General features: G+C 44.7%; 1 protein-coding gene across 1 annotated transcript in view; it reads left to right on the forward strand.

Annotated features, from left to right (window-relative positions):
- LOC106746499 (hemicentin-1-like) overlaps positions 1-14,278 on the forward strand; it is a 246,767-nt gene that overhangs the window by 180,915 nt on the left and 51,574 nt on the right. Inside the window, exon 2 of the mRNA XM_014623150.1 lies at positions 5,512-5,639. Within this exon, the coding sequence (XP_014478636.1) occupies positions 5,512-5,639 (128 nt within the window). The remainder of the gene's footprint in view (positions 1-5,511; positions 5,640-14,278) is intronic.

Raw genomic sequence — 14,278 nt, forward strand, 5'->3', positions numbered from 1 at the left:
CCCCCCCCCCTCCCTCGCTCTGCGTCGTCCCTGGGCGGAGAGGATCGCCGCAAGGAACATACGAACGGAAATTATCCACGGGACTTATTCCGTCTATTAAGTTACGTTTATTTAGCAAAACAGCGCGGAGTCGCACCCGACTGAAATAAATAACGCGCGGAACGCAGACAGGAAAGAGCAGCCGTGTTTTTAGATCCTTCGGCGTCCGTCTGGCGGGCGAAACCACTGTTTTTCCGTCCTCTCTCTCTCTCTCTCGCTCGTCGCCGCGAATATCGGTCGCGCGAGCGAAGCAAATTTGCGGCGCCAGCGAAACTTTTTTCCATCCTCTGGACGGGGAGGTGCGTTTGAGGATCGAGCGATCGAGGTCGCGTTCGCGTCGCCCGACGTGGAATTGCAAACGAAATTAACGAATCGAGCGTGGTAGAGGCGATCGCCTAAACTCGCGCGTTTGTGCCAAGTGGCTTCAAAAGTGTCCGTCGAATTAGCGAATCTGTTTACCTTTTGTTGTTGCTCGGCGATTAACAATCTGCGCACGTGGGGCGAAGTGAGGACGAACGATTGGCGGGAGAGCGGGGTCGAGAGGTATTGCGCGAATTAATAAATAATATCATCATTATATGGGGCAATGCATATATAATATAGGAGGAAATGCGGCGAAAGAGGATATTTTGGCGCTATTGAATATTAATACATCGCGGATCCGCCGTTTTCAGCGTTATTTAAACTCCGTTCCGCGAGTTATTATTTCTTTTCCCTCCGGACGCAGGCGTTTGAATAAAAATGAACGATTCGATTTATGTTTAATTTATCAATATCGAATTCGCAACTGCCTCCGGAACGTTTTAATTTTTTTTTTCTTTTTAAAGCGCGATATGTCAACGGCTCGGCTAAACGAGTTCCCTCGCAATCGGTCGACATGGCGTTAAGGGGATTTTCTGGTCTTGAGAATTCAAAAATTGATTTTTTTTATATATATCTTTGAAAGCTTGTAGCGTTAGAGAAATATCCCACAGAAATATTTTCTAGGAAATTCCCGAATGTATCTTTCAATCGGGTTCTCAAGACTAGAGAACCTCCGTAAAGAAGAAGCTGCAACATTAGCACTGCTGAAAGAGCGACGCTATTAGAAATACGTTATTAAAGTGCGAAACCTGGGTTTTCCCGTGTATACACACAGAATGCGTTTCATCGCTACGATTTTTTAACGTCATATTACATCTGTTCCTACCTACCTACCCACCTACCGCCTACCTTAATTTTTGAAAAATGAATTTATTAGACCGTGCGGGCGCGCGGGTACGGACGCACTCTATTTCCGCAAAAATGAGATGTATTCTGCAACGCGAGCAAAGTTAGTTACCCGCGTTCGGAGTTGCAGTACATTATACCCTGACATACTGCAAGAATTTATGATACATCTTTCCACGGGCGTATCTCTATCGTTCTTTTTACGTCAGCGAAAATATGCCCGTTCCATATAACACCTTCTCCATATAATCCCCCCTCTCCTATTCTCTCCCCTTTTTTCTCCCTTCTTCGTCTCCCTTTAGAAATTGAACGCATTAATTAGAGAATTAATTAAATCGCGCGCGTTATTAAAGCTCGCGTTGAAATCCTGAGGAGGTTCCCTCGAATTTTTCGCGTGGCTCGCGAATGAGCTTTACAATACCGATTCTCGCTCCCCTCCCGCCGCGCGATCAAATAGAACACGCAACTACTAAGGCTCGCGTCAACTTCTTGTATCTCTTCTTTCACTTCTTCTTTGTACTTCTCATTACGATTCTATACTAAACGTGCCATTTAACCTCCGTGTTTCACATTTCCGTTCATCCGTTCCTCACCGTTTCAATTTTTCATATCACGGGGGCGAAAATACTGCTGTACCAACAGAATTGGTTAACGGCGCCGTAATTGGATAAAATCTCGTCGATTAAATACCAATGAAACTAATACATCATATGTTGTTTTAATAACTCGAGTGTTAGTTTCAACAGTATTGCTATTTAATCGAATCATTCGAATTACGACACTGTTGACCAATTCCGTTGGTAGGACACTTTTGTTTCTACGTCCAAACTGTTCTGCGTCTTTGAACGTTTATCAAGTGTTTCCTGTTTTTTTAGAACATTCATGTTCCAAAAAAGAAAGAACTGAAACGTTGAAAAATACAGAACAGTTCAGATGCGGAAACAATGCAGTTTCCTGTTTCATTCTTCATAACATACACGTTAAAAAAAAAAAAGAAACGGGAAACGCTTTAATCAACCGATCAATCTGTCTACGTATCTATAATAGTTATACGGTTTTCGCCAACGAGAAAAAAAAAAAGCGATACTCCTCGAACGTTTTCGCGCAAAAACGATTTCAATTCGTTCCCGCCGACGCCGCGGTAATTTGTCCGTATCTGTTTGACTTCGCTCGAGACTGCAGTCGTAATTATTATTGCAGATAGAAAGCGCTGCAATTTCGGTCCAAGTGTATTTGCACGACGCGCTCGCCCGCGAAGTACAGCTCGTCGCCTCCGACGTACAAACACAATTAACGACCGGAGCGTGTGCGGGCGGACGGGCGGGCGAGAGGTGCCAAGCCTCGAATTTACTTTACGGAACCTGTTGCCGGGATCCTTGAGTTTTGCCTTATTCGCCGTCATTTTCTCGAGTCGCGTCGCACTTCTGTCAGCCGGGCCGCCTCCTTGCGCCGATGACGCCTGATGTCGTCGTTGTCGTCTTCCTAGCCGCCACCACGCGACGATTACGCGACGCATTCATAATTAAACTCCACGCAATCGGGAGCTTCCATTTCGGTTTAATCGAGGTTTGAGGTGAGATATTATAATGAATCGTAGAGGATTCGCAGGTGGCTCCGAACTCTGATAACTATCTAGCAGCTCGACGTCGCGTTCGTTACTCCGGAGTGATAATCCCGTAAATAGATTTGCGTCTCCTTTCGCGAAGTCGGGAATCCCTTGCGAGAGACCGTTGTCGGTGGCGGAACAAATTTCATTCGTTACAACGGTCCAGAAAGAGAGGAAAAACATTTTTGCCGATAAGAAGCTGTGTAGACAAGTACCTTGAAGCGGTTCCATAAAAATTTTTTACTGTCGTACTGTATATTTTTTTTATTGTTATCATTGGGAATAGTACTACATATTCGAAGTTTCGAAACTTCGATATAACTCAACATTTGACGACGAAGTTCGAAGTCGAATTATCCGACGCTTTGAATTATTCGACGTTTCCTATTTGACGATTCAAAATGTCGTGACTGTTAATAAAACTAATTTTGGAGAATGTAATAATATACTGTATAATTAAAGAGTATCGGTTTAACCCAGATAACATTAAGGCGTTTTAAGACTTGATAAAGACATCTTTTAGATAACAAGGCCTCTAAAAGACGTTTTTTAGATATACATGTTGTTTGGGTAAATGTTTTTAGTTTAATTCTGAGATTTGTACTTGTCTAGTTTAAAACAAAGTGAATGAAGAAAGAAACAATAATAAACAACAAATCTCGTTAACTCTATTTTAAATTAGGTGCAAATTTTATCATTATATATAACAGCATGACGCAATGCAAGAAAAAATTACACTTTTAGTAAATACTATTTTCTATGTCTGCAAAACGAATACACGTACTACTTTCTTGAAGTTTCGAATATTCGAATATCTGAATGTTGAAATTTTAACGTTTCAAATTGTTCAAATTATTCAAATATAATGCTTTGGAAGTTCAGAAATTCGAAGCTTCGAGTATAATTTCTAACATTAGTCATCACCGGAGAGTTTTTACGATCCACACTTTTCCTTCTCAAGTTTTTCTCGATTTTGTGACGAAGATAGAAACATGAAAAATTATCATGAGGTTTGTGAATATATTTTTCCACGCGATCTCTGATTGGCAAACAGCATTAAGGGGTAAGTTAACGTCGTGGATGAATAAATCTTGGACGGACAGGTGGAAATTGATGTGTTTCTTATAATCGTACTTTAGTTTTAGTGGATTTATCACACAAGGCATGAAAATGTTGCGAAATATAACGACATTATTAAACGGGGAGAGCTGTTTTTCTTTCGCGTTTGTAAATACTGTTGCAGTGCTCGTCGAACCGCGAGCTGCATGCGCGCGCTGTTAATTTTGCAAAGTTATTTCCGCGAGCCGCGTACGACGCGGCAGCGCGTTTTATTAATCATCTCCGCGCCGGTGAAAAATTGAATTTTTAACGCTGCAATCCGACAAAAAGCGTACGTTGCGATCCTGAAATTTTCACCGGATCCCGCGCAAAGCGACAACGCGTCCGCGTATCACATTTTCCCCGGCACAAAATTGACATATTTATGGCTAATTCTCCGCGTTAGTGTTCTTTTCAGTAGTTTAATTTTCATACGCACACATATTAACTTCATTCGGAATTATAATCACGTTCTCTGTCCCTTATCCGACAGCTTTGCGCAAAGCATAAAATTCTTAAGCGATTCTTACTAATGTTTTAAAAATATTTTAAAACAACTCTACCTCTCCCTCTGTCTTTAAAACTTACGCACTTTGTTTATATTTATGAAGAGGAAAAATTAGGAACTTCCCGTTATATAAGTGAAGTAAATAAAATAATGGGCGTTAAGTTTAAATGTTCGGCCGAATTTTCAGGACTACGTAGCCGCGAGTGTTTCATTCTCTGTACATGCGCGCCACTTTTCCAATTTTTCGAATAGCAGGTGCACTAAAATTTTCACACTACAGAATCGATATAGTTCATAATTTATCCACGCAAACTTCGTGATTATTTCCGAGCTGCATAATTCAAAGCGATTTATATCGCATGTAGACACGCTAGAATCCGATTTAATTCCGCTCATCCATAGAACTCGCTCGGAGCGACGAAGAAATAATTAACGTCGACTAACGAGACGCGATTAATGCCGGCGAATATATACAAGTCCGCGTGCATCGTCGCATCGAAGTCAGCGCTGTCGCGTCTGCCGTCATTCGATTAAGCGCTAAATACAATTTATCGACAAACTTAAAAGGTGAAAACTGAAGATCGTAGCTTAGCGCGGGCCGAGTTAAATGAGTTTACGAAGTTGCGAATTAAATAACAACTTTAACGAGGTTGCAGCCCGCCTTTAATGCCTAGCCAAACCGTCCCTATATCCCGTCACCTCTCTCTCTCTCTCTCTCTCTCTCTCTCTCTCTCTCTCTCTCTCTCTCTCTCTATCTATCTATCTATCTATCTATCTGGACTCCCGGATCGGCCGGAAAAACGAAATTCCTCTCTCATTTTTTTTCCCCGCCGTTTCTCCCTTCTTCTCCTTCCTTTCCACCTTTCCGCGCGGAGAGATACGGAACGAACGTTTCTTCGATTAATCAGTAGAGCGACGACGCGCGGAATAAATGGAAACAAAGCGCGCGCAGTGCAACGCACTCGCGCGTGTATTTTTAATAACCGTCCGCGAATTACACGTGTTATAATGGCGTATGGAGTCTCATTCGCTCCCGTGTTATTGCTTGCAGTGTGCCGTGGCATCCAGCAGTTCGAAGAGATGCCGCAGTATACCGAGGTGAATCCCGGCCAGGACGCGAAGCTGGTGTGTCGGGTCCTTGGGAAGAGAGGACAATGCATTTGGCAGAAGGATCAGAAGGTAAATGGTTGCTTCTCTATCGAACTACTACGATAGTTTCCAAACGGGATCATGCGGAGAATGTATTGGGTCAGTCAAAAAGTCCGGCTCGATTTATCATCGAAGACGAAAAAGTTGTGAGTTCGTGAAGTTAGCACTTGGGAATGCGAATTTTTTATCAAACTCACGCGTCATTCGTTTGTCCACATTTGTCTCTAAGAAAATTATTTTTGTCCATTTCGCAAAAAAAAAGTTAGAAAAAATTGGACAAATTTTGACGTCCCCCGATGAGGGATTTTCTTTAATTTCTAAGCGGAATGCGCGATTGTCCGCGATTTATCCACATTTGCCCGTCCAGAATTCTTTATTTTATTTATTCAAGCAAAAAAGAATTGTTAAAAAAACGAACGTAAGAAAACATACTACGCATGTGAAAACATACTGAGCACCACTGAGTGCACTGAGCATATTGTGTTTTTTTTAAATTACGTATTGGAATCGATTGTCCGCGTTTGTCTACCAAGCAGAAACGAACGTATTCGCATTTCGGAGTATTAATTTTACAGAACCAAATCAGCCATCTTCGACGATAAAGGCGATCTAGAGACAGCGATTGTTCGGTTAATGAATAATTTCTTTTCCCCGAATGCTATCGTCAGAATTCACTTTTAAGTAATTCAATAAAAGACAAAAGAATTTGGCTCACAAAGCCGAACCAAGCTTTTTGACTGGTCAAAGTAAATAATTTTGTGTTAAAAACGGCGCACTGAAATTTTGTTACCTTAACGTGGATTGAAAAGCATACAAATATAATATTAAATTAATATATTCTCCGAGTTAAAAAATAACGTAAAATTTGGATGGACCGTTTTTGACACAACACTTTTATTATGAATAATTGCACGATGAGAGAAATTGTTTCTATTGTTTCCCAAAGAACAGCCGCCCCAGGGGCTGCTGCATTCTCACTTATTAAAGGATCGCAATAATCGTGATGAGTTCGATGAATTTACGTTCGTCACTTATCGAAGTCGAGGCATACTTGGCGCCGTGTTCGCTCCGAATTCACGAGAGCGGCTAACTGAACGAGGAGGTTGAAAATTTAGCTCGTCGTTTATACTTCAGTAGATAGAGAACGCGAGAAACGATCTTACATGCCGGAACGTCGACGAGGTGGTACGCTCCTGCTCGCGTAAAATTCTTACCTCTCCCTTCTCTCGTCATTCACGTACGAATCCGTACTGTTCGCGAGCGAGTCGTGAAAAAGAAATGAGTTCGGGCCGATAGGAAGCGGCGCCCCTGCGTATACTTTTGCGTGGAGTACAGAGTGAAATTTTGTTTTAGCGCGCTGAGGGCAGCCGGAAGCTCGCAACGATACGAGAGCGACGAGCAATGCGCTCTCGCTAGGTGCGATTGCGAAAATTGAAAAACACTACGAACAACATTCGACTTGGCAGAAGAAGCTGCCACTTGTATACGTGTGTGTGCGCAGATGTATGTGTGCTGTATCGTAACTCAGAACATTTCATCACTCCCGCTCCTCTAAGCCTGCGGCAATCGACTTTTCTCCGTTCGCCGTACGAGCGCGCGTAAACTTTCAGATAAGTTTGTCCTGGCCGGAAGTGGACGTTACAGGACGCTCGACGATAAACGTTCGCTCGTTCGTTCGTTCGTTCATTCGCCCGCTTCGTGGGAGGTCCAAAGAGAAGAGGAAACCCGGCCTCAAACTTCCGCGAAACTCCGCGACATTGTTCGCCGACTAAGTTTCAACCGGCGCGGCGCAGATAATTTTCGTCCACTCTATTGTCCATTGTTATTGTCGTTTATTCTTGCTTAACGATTTCTTTTCTCACGATCGGTTCGCCCGGGCAGGCGGAACCAGTCCGGAAACGGAAGTGCGAAGTACTGCTCGAAATGTTTGGCAAAACGGTGAAGTTCGCGTTCTGTACACTTTATAAATATAAAGTTACATCGGTAAAAACGACTTGAAGAGTCGAGAATTTATTTTATTTTTTCGTTAAATCTGTCTCAAGCGAAGGACTGAGGAAGAAGTAGAAGCCCTCAGAGAAAGTCGGACGATGTAATTTTTCAGGATCAATAATTTTTCAATATTATAATCGATGATCGTTCCTTAAGGTAGTAGTAGCGCTGACAAATGCCGCATTTTCATGGAAGAGATCACTTATCAATTTAATATTTATTAAGCAAAATTATGTTCTTATATATTTATTTCACCTTTATATCACTTTACACCTGCATTAAAAAAAAAAAGAATGGTTAATAATTCCGACATTTTTGTATAATGTCTCTATTTTAGTCCTTAATATCACGATAAGATTTTCATTAAAATCCCAAGCGTGACATAAAAGAAATTAAAAATCGAAGTTAAAATTAGAACCTCGAGGAACACGTATAAAAAGTGTGATTTTCAGAATATCTCGGCTTTCATGGCCGATCATTTTCTAATTGCACCAATAATTCGGTCATATTTAAATCTACACATAGTTTCAACGAATTCTTAAACGCTCACTTTATGCCATTACCGCCTTAATTATTTTCTAGCGGCGATCGAGTCTGCAGTCATCGTTGCTCCCACGGTTTTATGATGATCGTTAACTTCACCATCGAGAAATTGTTGCACTGTCCCACCTCATGAGGGAGGATTTCAATTACGCTATTTAAACGCCCAGCCGAGCAAAGCCCTTGTAACAAAACTGGGTTAATATGATAATTCTACCGAAGGAGCGTTTCCTCGCTACTTCCATAGCTAACGTCCAAATAGCACAAGTATCGTTGAACATCGCGATGAGAGGATTAGCGCGAGTTATTCACTGAAGTAACGGAACCTTCGGAATTTTCTCTTCCGCTTGCCGCGTGAAATTTACTTATGCTCGCGCACGAGCGTACATCACACCTGCGCGTGTAAGGGTGTTTGCGGGGAACATTTACAATGCGTCACACAAAAGGTGAGATGGAGAGAGAGGGGGGGGGGGCGCCGTTAAACTCGGCGTATATCGTTAATTCGTAGCCTCCGCCATGGCGATTTATAGGGATACATAGTTTACTGCGACGTCGCGGCCCCATAAAGTCACAAAGGGACGATTTACGCGCGGCCCTTCGTTCGCTTGATCAGCTGGAATCTGGCGGTAACGCGTTTTCTCGCATGATAAATTCGCGAGCGCGCCGCGCGCGATAACGGAGCGCGCGCGGCGATATTTCACGACGCGCCGGCGCTCGCGAAAACGCAAATACGCCCGCAAGTTCGCCGGTGCCGCGCGCGTATGAGAAGTTAAAATTTCAATTAAATCGCCGGCGACAAAGGACTCGGAAACGAACGGGCCGAACTTCCGTCGTTTCGAGTCGCCGAAAACCGACTCACACTCTCCCCTCTCTCCCTCTCTCTCTCTCTCTCTTCGTGTTGGCCGCGTCGGTCACGTCGCCGGCTGCATCGGGCGGCCTGAATTATTACGGTGGCGATTTGTACGCGAACACGTACGTACCACCACGGTACGATCCACGGTATGGTAGGATGCGGCACGGTACGGTCTATAGACGGGCGTAATAGAGAATAACACGCTCTACGGGCCGCGATGTATCCACGTTAGCGGTCGCGTAAATCCGCGATACATTTCCTTCCTTCCGGCGGTGAGGGTGCAGCCGCCAACTTGTATCGATATATACCTCCCCTCCCCCCTCTGGCTCTACCTGTGCGCTTCGTTGCTATCCGTGGGTATCGCGGACGCGGATGAATCTTGCCGATGCGCGCCACGTACGTACGTCGAACCCGCCGGATATATATTTGTCCGTCTGGCGCTTGATTGGAGATGAGACGGGCCGGAAACCGTGAAAACACGGGATGATGCGCGCAACATCATCCTCGCTGCCAGAGAGGAGGGGGGAGGTACACATCCTCACGCGAGCACGAGCATGTGTACGATACTCGGAAGGAAAAAGCACGAAGGTAGGCGCGGAAGCTGGGCCCTTGATTGGCATGCTCGCGGCGTTTTATGCAAAGCCTCGAAACGCCGCTGCTATCGCCGCGCGATGTTTCCCGACTCTAATCGTGCGCGCTGGGATAAAGTCGAATCCTGAAAATTGGACTGTCTCTCTCTTTTTATTTCGTTATCCGTAAACCGAGGGAAATATAAGGAAAGAATTTGCGGCGGGAAAACGGGAGATAAGAAAGAGAGAGAGAGAGATGAAGAAAGTATTTTTTTCTCTTCGGTAAGACACTCGACGATTTGATGAAGTTACAATTTTATAAAATGTACAAACGGAAGCGGAGAGTATATTTATTTTTGGCGTGCCCTCTTTTGTAGAGTCCACCAACCCTCCTTCTCCGATTTCTCTCTCGTAGCGTTTTAAGAAGGTTCGAGTGTTTGACTAAATATAAGATAAATATATAATATATACATGATACAAAAGTTAGTCAAACTAACAACTCATAATAGAAATTTTAATAATCTTTACCATATCGTTCCCGAAATATTTGACTATAAACTAGTATGTGCAATCATATAGAATTCTCATCATATAACAAATTTCTTCTAACATAATATATTTGTATATAAGATTAGATAACAATCGTGATATTAAAGATTACTATACAGATATTGGAGATGAATTTCAGAATTATTATTGATCGTTTCGTTTTGAAAATATAATAGTAGAAAGTTTATCATCTGTAATAATATTCGAGTTATACGTGTATATATGCGCATATTCAAATATTTATACATCTCTTTCTGTATATCTCTATTAGATCAACTGATGCATAAATATAGCATTGATAAGAAAAATAAAAAATATATATTCATTTTTCTAATATTGTGCACATAGATTTACCTCAGCTTCGTTTCGAATTAACATTTATTATTTGGATAAGTGAAATAAACGTTTGGAGAAACGTAATTTTGCTTGATAAACGGTAAATTTATGAAAGGCCTTCTTGTTGCACCACTTACGAAATACGGCACGAAGCTTCTTGAGAGATTAATATTTTATAATGAAAATGCGTGTTTAACCCGCTCCCCTTCATAAATCTCGCGTAATTGTTTAAACAACCGGTAACTTTGTTAAAGAGTTAGCGCGTCTTAGCGTTAGTCGACTAGCAGCGTCGTGAAATTTCGTCAATCTCCGCAAAGCTCCCCCCTCACCCCGGCGAACGACTCGCACATCCGTTGTCACGTAGTACATCTCTCACGCACGCGTACAGCGGCGTGCGCTGTCGGTGGACGTTAATCTCGTCGAAGTTAAAAGTTTCCACCATGAGAAGCGCAACCGAGTACGAAGTAGTCCGTTCGCCTCGCGCGAAGATTTAACGCAGCGTGATCTTATTACGGTAAGTCTAAAGCTAAACGCGGCTTTCACGGCTTTCTTCCGGCGGTTTTTCCCTTCCTTTCTTTCTTCTCAGTCCTTCTCTTCCTCTCCGCGAAGACGGCCGTAAGTTTCGCTAGCGCAACGTTTATGCAGCGCGTAAAGTCGGCAAAGAAGGAAGGAAGGAAGGAAGGAAGGAAGAAAGTGAGAAAGGAAGAGCCGACGGATGGACGGGCGGACGAGCTTCGAAGAAGGGACGACCGTCCGCACCGCGTGGACGGACTGCGAAGCGCGCTCTAAATTGAAGTCGTTACGACGCCTCGGAGGAAAAAAGAAACGAACCTCGCGTTGCCGAGGAATGAAAAGCCGCACGACGAGTCGACAGAAAAAAAAGCTGTCGCGCACGTCGGAGAATAGTGGCCGAAACGGGGCGGGAAAATCCGCGACTCGAACTGGCCGTGAGACAAGGCGAGCGGGACGAGTAACGAGCTTCCTTCGATTGGAGTATTCGGTATACAGCCGCGCCGTGCTTTCTCACAATTAGACGTCATCCATCGTCCTGTAATGACGATCGTTTAATTTGAATTTTATCTTTGGGAAAACGAGTGGAAGTCGCGCGGGAGAGCTACTAAATCGATGCTGCCGGCTGGATAACAAATCACAGGGATTTTCCGGCGAAATTTTTTCCCACTCAGGGAGACAGAGGGAGAAAGAGAGAGAAAGAGAGAAAGGAAGGGGAGAAAGAGAGAAAGTGGGAAGAAAGGTGTACCGGTAAAACTTTATTTTATACATTCCAATTAATTCCAATTAATACATTCCAATTAATTCCAACCGATGTTTCCTGTCCCGAATCGCTCCCGCCCGCTTAGAACAAAGTTACTGTATGTCACGAGTAATCCAACTCGAGCTACGGGAAATCGGTAAGTCGGCTTCATCCGAGGATAATTAAGGTCAGTTTTCTTGCACGAGTATTATCATACGAATCAAATTCCTCTCTAAAAAAAATTCTGTTAAGTCGAAATGAGCGAAATCGTTGTTTTTCAAATCTATCATTGCTTTTTCCCAATGCTAATTGTCTATCGCGTTTCTGCGTCGCGGCTTGCTTCGCGTGTGTCGTTTGCGATCGTCAAATTATTGCACGCAATTATTGAATTCTGACAGTTCATCAATTTGCGTCGTCAGTTCGAGAATTTGCTTCATGATTTCATCCGTTAAAGAAAATGCGAAATTAATGCAATATAAAAGAAGAAGAGAGAAATATATTTTTCGCCCGATAGAGAACTTTTTTTAGTCTGATGCTCATTTAACGAACTGAGATTTTTCGCGCAATAATAATGGCCTAAATAGCGCGCGGCGTAACGCGTGTTTGTGTTGTTCTGGTATAAAAAAAAGAGAGAGAGAGAGAGAGAGAGAGAGAGAGAGAGAGAGAGACACACGAAGCGGGATATTCGGGAATCCCGGCAATTGGAAAACGATCGTTCGCACCGGCGATAGCGCGTTGCAGTTTTCACCTGGCTCCGGCCGACCTCGGTGGTGTTGCAGTTTTCACCTGGCCGCTGTTTACCGCGGATGTTTGATACAACTGTCGCCGGACCGTGGGTAATGTTTGCGAAAGTAAATGCGTATCGCTTTTGTAATTATTACAGAAAACACCCGGCCGCAGAATCGTTCTCGCGTGTGATCCAATTAGTCAGCGGTATAAAAAACGCGCCGTCGGTAATGACGAAACAATATGATATTAATAGCGATTAAATTCGCGTGCTGCATAAACGCGCACTGCGTAATCGTCGTGGAAAAATCGACGTTAATAATTGTTCGCCCGAAGGCCGAGGCGACGAGGATGGGAGGCTCGATAACGTCGGCGAGTGCAAAATGCGCGCCGGGAAAAATCGCCCGGAACCTTCGTGGCTCGCGAGATTCGTGCCGTTTGTGCCGGTTAACGTTCCCGGCAGCGACGCGCACGCGGGATATCAAAATCTCCGGGAATTCGCGGTAAAAAGGTCCCAGCGCTCCAGACTGGCGCGTACCATATCGGATCAAACGATAATGTTTCAATCGGGGGTTGGTGGGCGGATGAAGGAGGGGGTGTGTTCAGCCGGCGAAAAAGTCAATGCGCGAGGAAGCCGACTCGCGGGGATTAAAAGTGCCGGCAATTAAACATAATTAAATTAGCTACGCGGCCGTTCACGCTCAATGGACGGCGGGCTGCCGCGATTAAATCGACGGTACTTCCTGCCGGCTACTGCCGGTAACCACACACCGCGCCACAAAGGGTTAAACGCGGCGCGAATAATCGCGAACGCCGATTGTCAGTCTCGGAAAAGTCGACGTGGTCGATTGTCCCTCTTGAAAGCCGGCGAGTGGGGTGGAGGGGGAGGAAGAAGGGGGAGGACCGGCGGGGATATTCCGTGCGGTGTCCGCGTGTTAATAATGAAACCGTGGTGGCAAAGGCCGATGAGAGAGAGAAAAGGCTCGTTCGTCCTTGCTCTCATCGTCGTCCTCGTCGTCGGTTTTCACGAGGGCTCGAGGGCCAAACAAAAGAGGGGCGACTACATTGAGCGCAGGGCGTAACTCGCGGCGAAGTGGACGGATAAGGGGCACTCGAGTGGTCGCTCTTCCCCCCTTTCTCTCTCTCTCTCTCTGTTTCTCTCGTGGCTTTGGAAATTTATCATTTCGCATCTTTCGGCGGGCTGTGTGCGCAGCCCATTGTGGACGTTCGTCGTGGAAAGTCTCGTGAACTAAATACCCTTGAAGAGGCCGCGCCGGCCGCAATATACCGGAACTCGCATCGCGCACACTTACGGGCACAAACAGCGCGACGCGAGCGAACGCGCACGGCAGGGGTGGTGCGCGCGCGCGGCGCGTACATTAATTTGCATATTAATTTGCGAAGGTAAGCTGGCACCGGTGACATCTGGATTAGAGAAAATATCGGCGGCGATATACGCGAGACGCGCTCTCCCTGCCGCTCTCTCTCTCTCTCGCCGCCTTTGTCGGGGTCGCGTCGCGTCGTATACCTCCGGGAATTATTTCACGACGGAATTTAGCTTTGTTCTTGATTGCGCTTTGAAATGAAATTCTACGAGCGCTTTGTTACACACGTATACATATTCGCGTATACGCATTCACGAAGACGCGCGCGGCGAATCCGCGAAATTGCACGCGTGCGGCTTCTTCTTAATGTTTCGCACCTACGGAGACACCCCGTAATTGCGCGCACGTTACGTAATATCACGCTGATATCTCGCGCTCACAGCGCTCGCTTGTTTAATTTTTTAATTGGGATATGAAGCCGGCGCAGGGCCGCTCGCTGGAAGCATGTAACGTATTATAACGCGTAACAC

Source organism: Dinoponera quadriceps, unplaced genomic scaffold (assembly GCF_001313825.1).
Source record: "Dinoponera quadriceps isolate SergipeBrazil2010 unplaced genomic scaffold, ASM131382v1 scaffold1850, whole genome shotgun sequence".
Taxonomy (NCBI): domain Eukaryota; kingdom Metazoa; phylum Arthropoda; class Insecta; order Hymenoptera; family Formicidae; genus Dinoponera; species Dinoponera quadriceps.